The sequence below is a fragment of the Natator depressus genome, chromosome 10 (assembly GCF_965152275.1).
Source record: "Natator depressus isolate rNatDep1 chromosome 10, rNatDep2.hap1, whole genome shotgun sequence".
Taxonomy (NCBI): Eukaryota; Metazoa; Chordata; order Testudines; family Cheloniidae; genus Natator; species Natator depressus.
The window spans coordinates 6573606-6586915 of record NC_134243.1 but is presented as its reverse complement, the minus strand read 5'-3'; the positions used below and the strand labels follow the sequence as shown (position 1 = coordinate 6586915).

The window sequence follows — 13310 nt, the reverse complement described above, 5'->3', positions numbered from 1 at the left end:
CTTCCAGGATCTAGAGAGGGTCACTCAATCTTCATTAACCATTCAGTCCTCATTCTCTTTGCTGATAATGCCAACAAAGCGGCCAATTAGTGGCAGCTGCAATGGTAGCTATTCCCCCACTTTTGAGTTCCTTCCGTCAAAGCAGCGTAATGGATATGTGGCCAGGAACTATTCCGTATGACATAAGCATGACAAATATACAATATGCATGACAAATATACAAGTATGAATGACATCAAACAGAGAAAGAATAGAGAAAACAGCTTGGAATTACACAAGCCCGGGGAAACATTCAGAAGATTTAACAGTTGACACAAATTCCTGGTGCTTTCTGAGTATTTAATAAAAAATACCATCTTCCAAGATGTTTGTCATAGGTATTGGGGCAAATTCTCAGGTAATTTACACTGAAGCCAGTGGACCCACATCCATGGAAATACGCTAATTTGAACCATATGAGAATCTGGACTATTATTTCTAAAGTCTTCTATTTGACATGGACAGATGATCCCATGAAGTTGCTGGGAAGTGACTTTTGGTGCTACAGATAGTTGTCCACTACCAAGTTAACTAAGACCAACAATCCATTTCATTTTGGCTCCTAAACACCCACTGGCAATGACCCCTGCTATTCTCTACAAGGTGAGGTAAATAGCTCCCCGAAAGAACATTAGGTCAACTGCCCACTTTGTGCCCACTCTCCCTCCATAGTTGTTCTTGCTTCTCTGGATCATGTTTCATCACTATTGACCTCGGTCAGAGTCAAACCCAGAACTCAGTGGGGCGGAGCTGGTGACAGGCTGCATGCCCTGTTATCAACCCCCTGAGCCACTCAGCTGTAGTCTAGTGTTAAAAGAGTAATTCCTGGACCCCATATTTCCTCCCTCTAAAACGTTAAGCCATCAAGTTCCATTTGTGGACAACTTCCTGGGTCAGGAGTGTTGGAATAGAGGGGGTCTCTTGGGAGGAGGGGGGGGAAGAGGCGGTGCGGGGTCAGGGGCCTCAGGGGAGAGGGGTGGCACAGAGGGGGCAGGGCCACGGTTCAGGTGCTGGTGGCCCCCCCAATTTTAGGAAGCTTCTGCTGCTCCTGTACTGTGCCTCTCAGGAACTCTGGAGCGATTGTTTTTCTGTTGTTGTCTGTCTGTATTCTTCATTTGTCTACAGAATTACAAGGATTGCATGAAACACTGAGACCTCAAAGTGGTAAATCATCTGTTGAATATCTGCCTGTCAGTCTATTGTGAGCCCTTCTGTCATCTAGGCTGCATGGCAAACATGCTCTATTATCATTCTAATTTGCATATTATTTAATCAAGCCAAACAATTAATTCAAGGAGAAAAGCAGCCGCCGCTGGTACCTGAAAATAAAGATGAAGAGCATGAGCAGCATGCAGAAGGTGGCCACGTTATCCATCGTCTTCATCAGGACCACCAGCTGGCGGCGAAGGGCAGGCATGAAGCGTACCAGCTTGAGGACCCTGAGCAGCCGAAAAGTTCTTAACACAGAAAGGCCTCCATCGGATTGGCCAATGATCTCCCAGACACTACGGGAGCACAAGAGGGAAAACAACAAACTCACTGTCCTTGTCCAACCTGTAGCAGTTTGATGTACAGTACAACAAAACCCGTAGCTAATTGGATTGTGAGTAGCTTGCAGGGTGTCTGTCTGGCTCAGCCTGTGACCTGGGATCAGAGTGCGCTGTAGGAACAGATGGGACTTACAAAGGAGGGAGAGGGGGAAGTCAACTTGCATATTTGTCTCTGCCGCTCTGCCTCCTTCTTGACCTTGGAAAGATCTCAGAATCAGCCCCCTTCAATATATATGCTTAATCTATTTCCTCTGTAGCCAGTTTAGTGTTGTTTAACCTGCTACAGCATCTAGTGATAAAGTAAATGACTTAATGGTGTTCTAGATGCATGGTTGGTCTGGACCATTGAAAATCAGAGATGGGCTCCAGCCACAAAATTTAGATCAGGATTTTGGAAGGCCCTGAAATTCCAGAGGGTTCAAACATGGGGGTTTTAGTTCAGATTATTATTATAAAGAGACGGAGCCAAGTGTAATATTGGGTTTGGAGTTTGAACAATCTCAGAGAGTTTGGAGTTGTTTGCATCTGGGACTTGGGTCTGCGCCCCTCTCTAATTGTCATGACTTATTTCAACCCCATGGGCCCAGCCATCAGTTGGTGTAAAGCGGCATCCCACCATGGACATCAATGGCACTATGCTGATTTACACCTCCAGAGGATCTGGCCCGACATTTTTCTTTCTCAAAATTAGAGTGAATTGAGCAGCCACGAAGCTCAGGGGATGACTGGTGTGGGCCAAGCCAGCTACAGCATGGACAGACGCAGAAGAAGCCTCTCCCATGCACATGGGCCAGTACAACCCACCCCAGATCTGCAGCACCCCTACCGCTTGCTCTTTGATGTTGGGAGCCCCCTGCAGTGGACACCACACCCATTACTTATTGTATCCCACCTTCTCACAGCCCTGTTCTTGCCTTTCCAGGTCATATATTCATGTATTCGTTCTGGGAAACCTCTGTGCTGCTGCAACTTGGGGTCATTACACTGCTTTCCCCAGAATTTTCAGTGGAAAATTCACCATGCCCCCAGATGTGTGGCAGAAATAGAACTCCTTGTCTGTCATGTCCATTTCGTTTGGACAGCACTTCTAAAGATACGACCCTAAAAGGCCAAGACGCTATTAATCCCACTGAGCTCTAAATTCACACTATCCCACGTCACTCCTACCCCCTGCATGACATGACTTGTCTAAAGTCTCCTGGAGCTACTTGGAGGCGAATGGTGGAAAGTATCATGCAGCGTGCAGTGACCTGATGATGACTATGATCCCGTCGAAGATGTTGTATGGGTTCTTGATGTAACCGAAGATACCAAAGGCAAGGAGCTTGAGGACCATCTCCAGGGCAAACATGCTGGTGAAGACAATGTTACTGATCTCCAAAGCGTTGGTCAGTTCATCCGGCTACAAGACAGAAAGACACATAGTCAAGCTGAGACATAAGGAGAAACATGGAATTTTTTTTATTATTCTGCATGGCAAACACACTCATTTCCTCAAGGAATTTATTGCACTGTTTCACTTTGCACATCATAAAGCCCTATGCAAATCCGTACATCTGGGAACAAAGGAGGCAGGTGGCATCTGCAGAATGGGGGATTGTCCTCTGGAAAGCAGCAACTCGGAAAAGGATTTAGGGGCCCTAGTGGACAAGCTGCGCAACACGTGCTCTCAGTGTGAAGCTGTGGTAAAAAGGGCTAAAGCCATCCATGGATAAATAAACAAAGCAGTGAGTGTGGAAAGGGAGGTGATTCAGCGGTGGGGGGACTGATACTGGAATACTGCATCCAGTTCTGGTGTCCACATTCCAAAAAGTATGTTAAAAAACTGGAGAGGGGGCAGAAAAGAGAGAGGTAGTGCGTAAGAAGAACTATTCTATTGGATCTTTTAATGGAGTGAATGCCCATTTCTGTAGCACCCGCAGTAATGACACTCATGTTGTGTCCCAGCTTAACAAGATCTTTTAAGCAATGCACTAAAATGAAGCATTAAGGCACAAAGTCAGATGTTTTGTAGGATATGCTTAGCCAGGCTAGAGGTCCATCTGTAACAGACTAAATGCTCTGAATGTAAGGTGGGCTTTTCAAAAACACCCAAGAGAGTTAACAAGTACAAGTGCCACTGAAAGTCAATGGGATTTGTTTTCTTAGCCGCCTTTGAAAACACCACACTAAAAATCTAGGAAGGTTTCTTTGTGGGTTGTCTCTGTTTTGATTGATCCAAAGTTCTGGTCAGAAACCTCGAAGGGATCTTTCTAGGATGTCCTACCTATGGCCCTGATCTAACTCCCATTACAGCTGATGGAAAGATCTCCATTCACTTCAACAGGACTTGGAGCAGGCCTTGTGCGTGAACTCAGATCCATGACATAGAAAATTGACCTTCCCAAATAAACCAACATTCGCTCCAAGTTACAGCCTTTAGTGTGAAACCTTTACAAGTTCCTCTCTCACCAAACCTAATGAGAAAGAAGGGACCGAGTTAGATTTTCTCACTGGAGTTACTTCAAAAAACACTGTTCAAGGAACTGCAACATACATTTCTAAAGCTAAGTACCAGTTGTCTTGCAAAAGAAAATGGGTCTTTTCCATTTCCTCAGTGCAATAATCTTGCCTAGGAAAAGGGGCTATTTTCATATCCAACTCATCTCCTGTCTGGTAATAGCTTCCTTTATTTTTCATGGTATGTTAACAGCTGGGAAGCACTTGAGGTGCTTATTGCATTATCTGAGCTTCTGAAGACAGGAGATGTTTGTCGTATCATGGTGCGCAGCATAGAAGAGACACTTTGAATTCAATGCACTGTATATCAAATACTCAGCAAACAGCCAGGAATGGCAGCGGTTAACTTGGATTCAGTGGTAGCCATGGAGATCCCACCCTGTCCAGGCTGGTTATACCATCAGGCTGCTGCAGATTAACCCCTAGAACAACTTACCAAGAGTTGTGGTGGATTCTCCATCACTAGCAGTTTTAAAATCAAGATAGGATGTTTTTCTAACAGATCGGCTCTAGGTCAAACAGATGATAATTCAGGGAAGTTCTATGTAGGAGGTCAACTACATGATCACAGGGGTCCTTTCTGCCTTTATCATCTATGAGTCTATGAAACCAACTTGCATAGGCCAAATCATTCTGTGCAATAACCTACTATGGGCTCAACCATTTATCCTATAGAGACAGTACTAACTGCTTAGTGTTTCCAAGCAACCTCCTGCTCATCCTCAATGCACACCATGATTGCTAAAATACATTAGAGATACAACTACTCATACCAGACCTCCTTGCTCTCAAACCCCTATAAAAGGACAACCTCATTTAGCACCCAGTTGCCTGACACCACCTTGGGCCAGAAGCTGAGATTATATTGGATGGGCTTCTCTGGTGCCCCTTGTTAAAACTTTGTGACTGAATTGAAGGGGGAGGGTTGGGATGGCTTCCCTGCATATAATGAAGTCATGTTCTGCCCAGCCTCATTGCTCATGGATGCTGCTAAACCATCCTGCCCAGAGATGACTTATCTTTGGGTTCATAAGAACACGGCTGTAGAAGACTTTGCTTTAGGATTGCACCAGACTCCATCCATTCTCGGGGGAGAGGCCACCCTTAGGCAGCTCCATGGGTCCTCCCCTCCCCATCATGTGACACAAACTGAACATTGTGCCAGACTTCTCAGTGTATTCAAGATATTGTGAAAGAACAGAGACTGGATGGCGCATTTACTGCCTCTCTCCTTGGTCAGGGTTAAGAGGGAGCATTCCTGAGGACAGGCAAAACTAGGGGTTACGTTCTAAGGTCTCTCTAGCCTCCCTGGAATACAGTGTTTACTGCAGATTATGGGAGAAAATGTTTGTGCTATCTTCTTACAGTCAAGTTGCTGGCAGCACATTGCTGGACAGATGAGACTTAACAGCATCATCTTCAGATGAAAGCTGCAGCTCAGAGCACTTTAAAGGGACGGGGCCTCCCGTAACACCACTTCTGCTCTGTACTCTCCATTTTGTGGGGAAACTCAGGGAAACCCTGCCAAGGAAAGAATAAAAGAGAGAGAGAGAGAGACAGGCTGCACAGCCCCAGAAGGAGTAAGGAAAAGGGAAAGCTTACATGGCAGTAAGGAAACACCAGAGCATCTGCTAAAACTCCCACACATTATAGGAGCCTGATTTTGCTTTCACTCAAGTCAATGAGATTTTTGCCACTGATGTCTATGGAAACAGTCTGCCCCATGGCTATTAAGTGGGACTTTAACAGGAAATGTCCCTTCTCTTCACAATAACATCTGATAACAGTGGGAGATATAAATGCACAAAGGGTGAAATTGTCCCAAGCTGAGGGAAGAATGCAAGGCCTGGGCATCACTTAACCCCTCAAAATAGATTTTAAATGGGACTTGAGTGGCACATAGGCCCTTTCCACAGAAGTAAATGTCCCAAGGAAAAGGGAACACACCCAAGAGGGGACATGTGGCCCTTGCATTTGGCTTGGGTAGAAACCCAACCAAGGGCAGCAATTGCCCCTGAGATTGAATTTGATTTGGACAATGGCTCAGCACCTGGTGGGGGGTGACTGCTGCACAGTGCGCTACTCAGAATGGGCTCACTCTCATCTTGTGTGCAGTCGCCAGCTGTAAGTTCTTTAGGGCCTGGGCCATCTTCCCCTCTATGTCCGTACAATGCAGCAGCAGCAGGTCAAAACCCCCATAATGTCACCAGCGTGTGAATTCTGCCCTGACCCTTTCAGGACATCAAGCGATCTGTAGCAGCTTGAGATTGATCGTAACTTGCATATCTACAAGTGTTAGGGGTCATGCAATTACCCACCAATTTTTAGGGATCCAGACACAGTATTGCATACTGTAGCCTCTTGCAGAAACCAAGCCCCCAGTCCAACTCCTGCAGATAAAACTATGCACATGTCCAGGTGTTGGTTAAATCATAGAAACCATTAAGAATGTCTCCTCAACTTCTTGGGGCATGTGTGTTTGGCTAGCTATTGCTGAGTTACTTGTCCGTGTATACACAACATCCTCACTCTAGCCAGTAGCCTGTTCCAGGGCTGCTCCGCTCTCTTATGAACAACTCATTGCTGAGCACTAACGCTAAATGTAAAATCATATTTCCCACCAGCCCCCCCTCTTTCCTCTCCATCTTTGCCTCTTCTTCTCTTTCTTTCCAGTGTGGATACCACACACACAGAGCATCAAGAATATTGTGTACTCATGGTCTTACTTCTCTGGACAGGGAGAGCATCTATTTTGCAGGATCTCAAGGTACCTTCAGATGGGAACTGGACATTTAACAGGAGAGTAAAAGGAGAACCCTGGGCTCTCTGATAAAATAGAAGGAGTCTTTCTAGATAAAACCAAGCCTAACCAAAAATTCTCTGTGGTGTCCTTGCTACTATTACAAGAGTTGCCAACGCTCATGAATTTATCATGTGTCTCATAACATTTGTTATTTTCTCAAAGCCCCAGCTCCTGGAGTCATGTGAATAAGAGAAAAATTTCAGCATACATTAAAAAAAAAGGCTTCATGGTTGTGGAGAAAAGCTCGAAAATGTTGAAACCTAGATGATCTCAAAAAACAAAAACAAAAAAGGGGAACAAAAAGAACCCATTTAAAAAAAATCCCATAATTTTGAAGCCAACCTCATATTTTTTTGTAATCTGACTCTTGATATCCAAAAGCTTGGAGCAGGCAGCGCTGCACAGATTCATATGCTAACATTGCTGTTTGAACTCACTTGCCATTTCACAACAACATTTTGGTGCCATTGCTTCTTATTCTCAAGCACCGTAATCTTTGCTTGAAATATCAGGGCAGAGATTGCACGATGAAAGATGCCATGGTATCTCAAGGGAACAGGGGCGGGAGGGGGAACTAGCACCAATGAGATCATCAATAGCCATAATTAGAAGCAGATCTTCTATCAGATAGCTACAGACAAAGCCGCAATGCCTCAGCCTCGCTGACATTGCAAAGCCACTGTGCTTCAAACCAGAGATCTTCATTATCCTTTATTACTCATATTTGGTGCGAGGCAGAACTAATGTGGGGATAAGGACTGCTGTAATGAGAGACATTTAGATTGCAGTCCCACAATGACATGGACACAGGAACCAGCAGGCAAAGACAAGGCTGGATGGCTCTGAAAGCTAGCGAACGCGGCTCATGTGAGTTTTTGTATCACAGAGTGGAAGTTGTACAGCACAGTCAAGCACCAGTGATATTGCCTTCAAACGTAATTACTTCCTTTCAGCACCAACTGGAGTCTAGGAAACAGCCTGACAGAGGTATTTTTATGTCTTATGAAATGGTTTGTGGCTTACAGTCTCGTTCATCTCCCACTTCTCATATCCCCCAATGAGCAAAGATCAAGGAGGAAGGTTAAGGCAGAGATATACAAAACCAACACCAATTTGGCTTGCCTTCTTCAATCATCTTCCAGTCAGACACAAGACTAACTGAACCAGCCACTAGAAGTCACTGTTGCATAGCTCAAATTCAGCTGAACTGTAGAACTGTTTGGGAAATTTTTACAAAACCTTTTTTCACCAAAAAATGCTGATGAACCCAAACCAGATCTGTTTTTTGGTGGTTTTGGATTCAGTTCTGCTGAATTTCCTGACTCAAAAAGTTTCCATATTGACAAAACTTCCCATTTTTCCCTTTTTTGAAATGAAAAGTTTTGTTTTTTCGGTTCGAAATGACTTTTTGACTAGAAATGTAACTTGATTGATATTTTTAAAAAGGTGGAAAAAAGGCCAAAATAATCAACATACAATGGTTCAAAATTATCGAGACTAAACATTTTGATTGACCCAAGCTGAAATGGGTTTTTTTTTTTGTTTTTAGGATCCCAAAAATTTTTGAGATGGACTTTTTGTCCTGATTTGGACCAGGACATTTTTTTCTTTTAAATCTCAAACATTCATGTGGGACAGGAAAAAGTCACCACCCCCGCCAGCCCTACTGAATTGCCATTTGTAGGACATCAAAATGCTCCTCAAAAGAGATGGTTCAACTCTGTTAGCTTTGGGTACCTAATCAAATTTTTCCTGCTGTGACATTTAAGCTGTCCAGCTCTGCAATCTTTCAGACAAGGAAAGGGAAACTCAAAATGAGTGATACTCGAGAAACACATGAACTTTGAGGCTCTGCAGGCAGCTCTGGCGGACATGTTGAATCAGAGCACCTTTAGTTCTTGCCAGTTTTCAAGTGGAGCGAGCGGAGCAATGCAGCCCTTAATGAAACATTAGGGTTACCACCTGGCCGGTATTTGTCTGGCCTGGGCAGGTTTTTAATGGATTTGCCAGTTGTTGGAAAGATAATTTGAATCTGCAGGGTTTTTATGTGGGTCTAAAGATTTGCATTATCACCACCATACACTGGGATATCAAATGTTAAAAGTCTCTGGGTCCAGCTAAAGATGCTGCAGCGTTCCCACCTTCCGCAGTTTAAGCGATAACAGATCAAAACTGTTGAAAATAAAGCACGTGTCTGCCCACCAACACACAAGTGCACCGTGCATGTGTGAGAGAGGGTTTGAGTCTTGCGAGAGTGAGGAGACAGGAGATGTTATTAATCTTATCTGTGTGTGTTACCTCTCTAGATACTGTCAGCAGGGAGTTGGGGAGTTGCCTTATGGTTTGGGGTTGTGGTTGTGGCGGGCTTGCCTTGTGTGTGTGTGTAGCGGGGGTGTGCCTTTCTTTTTGGCATTTCAGAGGTGGTAACCGTAATGCCACATGACCCATGTACAGCATGGTACTAACCAAAGAGATTGGAATGGTAGGGATCCCTAGAGTCAGGAAGGAGGAGACGACACCTCCCCATTCCTAGCAGCAGGAGAGCGCCAGAGAGAGGTGTCAGATGGAGGAGCAAGTTTCCCACCCTCCAGCACCTTGAATCTGCCCCTGCTACCCTCCCTAGCCCTGATTCCAGCCAAAACCTAACCCAGATACGACTGCCACCTTTGCTAATGTGGAAGGTCCATATTTGTACCACATGTGTCTAAAAATCACTGAAATATCTTGTAAACTGTGTTTTTTATTAGCAGAGAGTGAATCCCAGAAGATTCAGAGGTTCATTTCAAGGTGAGATAAACAACCAAACATGTGACTAGTGCTCTAGCTAGCTTGGGTCTGGAAATCTTGGAAGAACAGGTGCTCTCTTGGAAAAAATCTCACACTTAATGTTTCACTAAGGGAGAGTCTCCTTTTACAGTCTGCTAGGCACCAGGAAGTTGGAAGAAATTGATCAATCAAAAAGTAATGAAAAATCCAATCACAGTCCAGCATGGGAGTGGCTAAGATTAATGGTGGAGGGGCACTGGAGTAGGAATCTGAAGATCTGGATCTATTCCTGGCTCTGCCACTGATCAATTGTGTGACCTTGGGCAAGTCACTTCATCGCACTGCACCTGTTTCCCCTCCCACCCTTCTTCTCCCTAGTCTATTTCAATTGCAAGTTCTTCAGGGAAGCGACTGTCTTACTATGCTTATGTTTAGCATCCAGCACAATGAGGCCCTAAACTTAGCTTGGGTGCATAGTTGCTACTGTGAAATAAATAATTAGAATCCAACAGGGGGATAAAGCCAACACATAGATTCTTCCACTGAAAATGTGTTTGGGTGACATTTGCAAATAAAAAAAAAAAAAGGAACTCGCGTCAGAAATTCCGCCCCCGCGCACAGGCAGTTGATTTAATCCTGTGGAACAACGAAAGCCAGGCCTGGCACCAACACAGGGGAATTGTAAACAAATTCAGAACATTTAGTTTCACAAACATTCCTTTCATTTTTGTTGTTGGGTTCTTCTTTATTTTGAATTCCTGCCCTAAAGCTGTCAATGAGATTTTGTGTGCGTACGTGTGGGGGTTTTGTTTTATATTTTAAGCTCAGCCTGCAGGGACTCAGACCATAAAGATGAGAAGTAATAGTCTCCCACAATGAACCATCAACTTGTGCTTTGCTTCTGGACATTTTACCTCTCCCCCAATTTTTTTTTTCTGGGTTGTGTCTATTTCCTTACAAGATATTTCACCTGGCTAGGGAGCCTTACAGCAAAGTCATTTCACGGAATTTAAAAAGAAGCAAATGCAGAAGAGAGAGAGAGAGAGGGAAAAAAGCCCTTTCATGCTAATTACAATTGGGGGGTGGGGGGAATCCAGCTCTCACAGCTGTTTGAATTATTAAACCTGAGCCAAGGCAATTAGCACAATACGGGATAAATCTACCCTGCACTAAGAAGCTTTATTTTGCAGTATGTCCATAGGATGCAGAAGCACTTGCAAGGGGTGTACAGTGGTTATGGGAGGGACTGCATAGCAGTGTGTGATACTGTGTAGTAATGATGCAGTAATTACTGAGGATAGAAACTTACCTGAGTTAAATAGGTTTCAGAGTAGCAGCCATGTTAGTCTGTATCCACAAAAAGAAAAGGAGGACTTGTGGCACCTTAGAGACTAACCTATTTATTTGAGCATAAGCTTTCGTGAAGCTTATGCTCAAATAAATTGGTTAGTCTCTAAGGTGCCACAAGTCCTCCTGTTCTTTTTACTGAGTTAAATAGGTTTTAGTCTAAGGTGTTTTGTATCTTGATCCTGTGCCCAGGAGTCCCACACACTTCAGTGGCACAGGATGGCCCGGAGAGCTTGACGCCAGCCTGAACCTTCCCCCAATACAAACTCAGCAACCAAATTGGCAATAGTGGCTACTAATTTTCAGTATCTCCCCATTTGGGAGCTTAACGAGACACAGCCGGGGCCAGACTTTCAGATGTGTTGAGCAACCGCCACTCTCCGTAACTTTAGCTGGCATTACGGGTGCTCACTGCCTCTGAAAGTCAGGCCCAAGGCCTCTCAAGTCAGCTTGTCCAAAATGGAGGCATCCCAAATTAGTGGCCACTTTTGGCCAGAAGCTCTTCTGAGGCTCTAAACTCTTTTGCTTAAACTTTAAAATTCTTATTTCTGACTTTGAGGCAGCTCTGCATTTCCTAGCCCCAGCAGGGACTTGAAGACTCTCATGGTGCTGATCACCAGAATCTGGAAGCACCAGCATTTCAGGCTCTCTTATGAGCCTCCTGATGGATCTCTAGATTAAAGGTCTCTGGATGGATGCATTCTGCATCTTCATCCATCTGAACCTTACATTCTCCATCACAGCTGCTTATGCCAGGTCTGATGTATTCCATTTATTCACAAGAATACCTCTTCTAGGCATCTTACAAGCATTAACTAATTGCTCTTCCCCATTGTACTGATACAGAAATGGTGAGATTAAGAGATTTCCCCAAGTTCGCATAGAGGATCAGTGGCAGAACCGAAGAACGCCTCACTTCTAGACTTGTGCTCAGTGCACTAGACCATGGTGCTGCTCTGAGAGACATTTATCCGTGGCAGAGTTAGTCTTTGGAAGCATGCGTTCTCTGACTGGCCGTCACCTCAGCATTAATGTCAGAATGTCACACTTTGCTGCACTACAGAGGAGAAACCGTGTCATTATAAGGCACTGAGACGGCAGTCATCAGTGGCCAATCTTCTCTCCTCACTGCACCCCACAATGGCACCAGTAGGGAGGTGGGACTGAGATTCCTCCCTCTTTCTCAGCCTCCATGGCTGGCCCAGCAGAGCACATTCCCACTCACTCATCCCTAACGGAACACCGAGTAACATGGGCCAGTGCATCACATCCCAAGTCCACCCTTGCAGGGGGAGCTGTAAACAAAAGGAACAAACTGACTTCATTTACGGCGTCCCATGAGCTGTACTTGAGTTGGTTCTGTGTGTGTGGGGAGGGATTACAGCCTATTGCTTTCCCAAGTGAGGCATGCAGCCTCCTGAGTAACTAATCTGTTTAATTGATGGATTATGGGGCTCCATCTCCAAATTAGATTGTGAAAGCAATTGCTAGATGCAAGCCCGTTTTTGGGGGGAGACAGAAGTGATGTTCTGGGTAAGAGTAGTATCTAAAAAAGTTGTTCAAAATTGCAGAAGCTAGCTTAAATGGATTTAAAATGCTGGCACCTTAAGAGGGGAGTGAATCAATAAAGTTGGCAAAGGGAGCTCAACATTACAAAATACTCCTTTAATTTTTAACCATAACCTTAAAAAACATGCACACTGTTTACAACCCACATCATGCCGTGCTCTCAAGCAGTGATGGGAATTTGCTTGTCAGACTGGAAGCCAGGACTCCTGGGTTCTAGCCCCAGATCGGGAGGTAGAATGTGGTCTCGTGGTTGGGAAGATACTTTGTTCTACTGCTGCTTCCGACTTCCCCCCGTTAATGTGGTGGGTATTTCTAGGCTCTACCCTGAGGGCCATCTCTGGCCCGCAAAGCGCTGGCAGTGGCCCAGAGAGCAGCAGTGGTTTAATTTATTTCCTTAAGGGTGGCGGGGTTCGTTCCCAGCTCGACTGTGACCGATGTGGCCCTCATCAAGCCCGCTCTGGGGGATATCTCTGTTCTTCCTTTGGAGCCCAGGAATGGTGCTGCTGAAGTGGCAAGAGGAATCGCTGCTGAGTAGTGCATTGCTGTGTCACTCCCTCCTTGCAACGTGAATTGACTATGCTGTCGCCAGACCTCTTCCAGCCCCTAAGGGCAGCAGATTGGGAGCATCTCCTCTGTGCGGCAGGCACAGGAGGTGGGGGTGTCTCCATGGTTCTGACTTTCCCCTCCCTCCTAGTCCTTTTGGGTTGGCTAGTGCCAATCTCCCACAAAATTCTTGT

At 45.0% G+C, this 13310-nt stretch overlaps 1 protein-coding gene across 1 annotated transcript in view; it reads right to left on the bottom strand.

Annotated features, from left to right (window-relative positions):
* Positions 1 to 13310, bottom strand: part of CACNA1H (calcium voltage-gated channel subunit alpha1 H) — a 477272-nt gene that overhangs the window by 83195 nt on the left and 380767 nt on the right. Inside the window, exons 11-12 of the mRNA XM_074965057.1 lie at positions 2840 to 2991; positions 1359 to 1544 (exon numbers count right to left, since the gene is read on the bottom strand). Of these exons, the coding sequence (XP_074821158.1) occupies positions 1359 to 1544; positions 2840 to 2991 (338 nt within the window). The remainder of the gene's footprint in view (positions 1 to 1358; positions 1545 to 2839; positions 2992 to 13310) is intronic.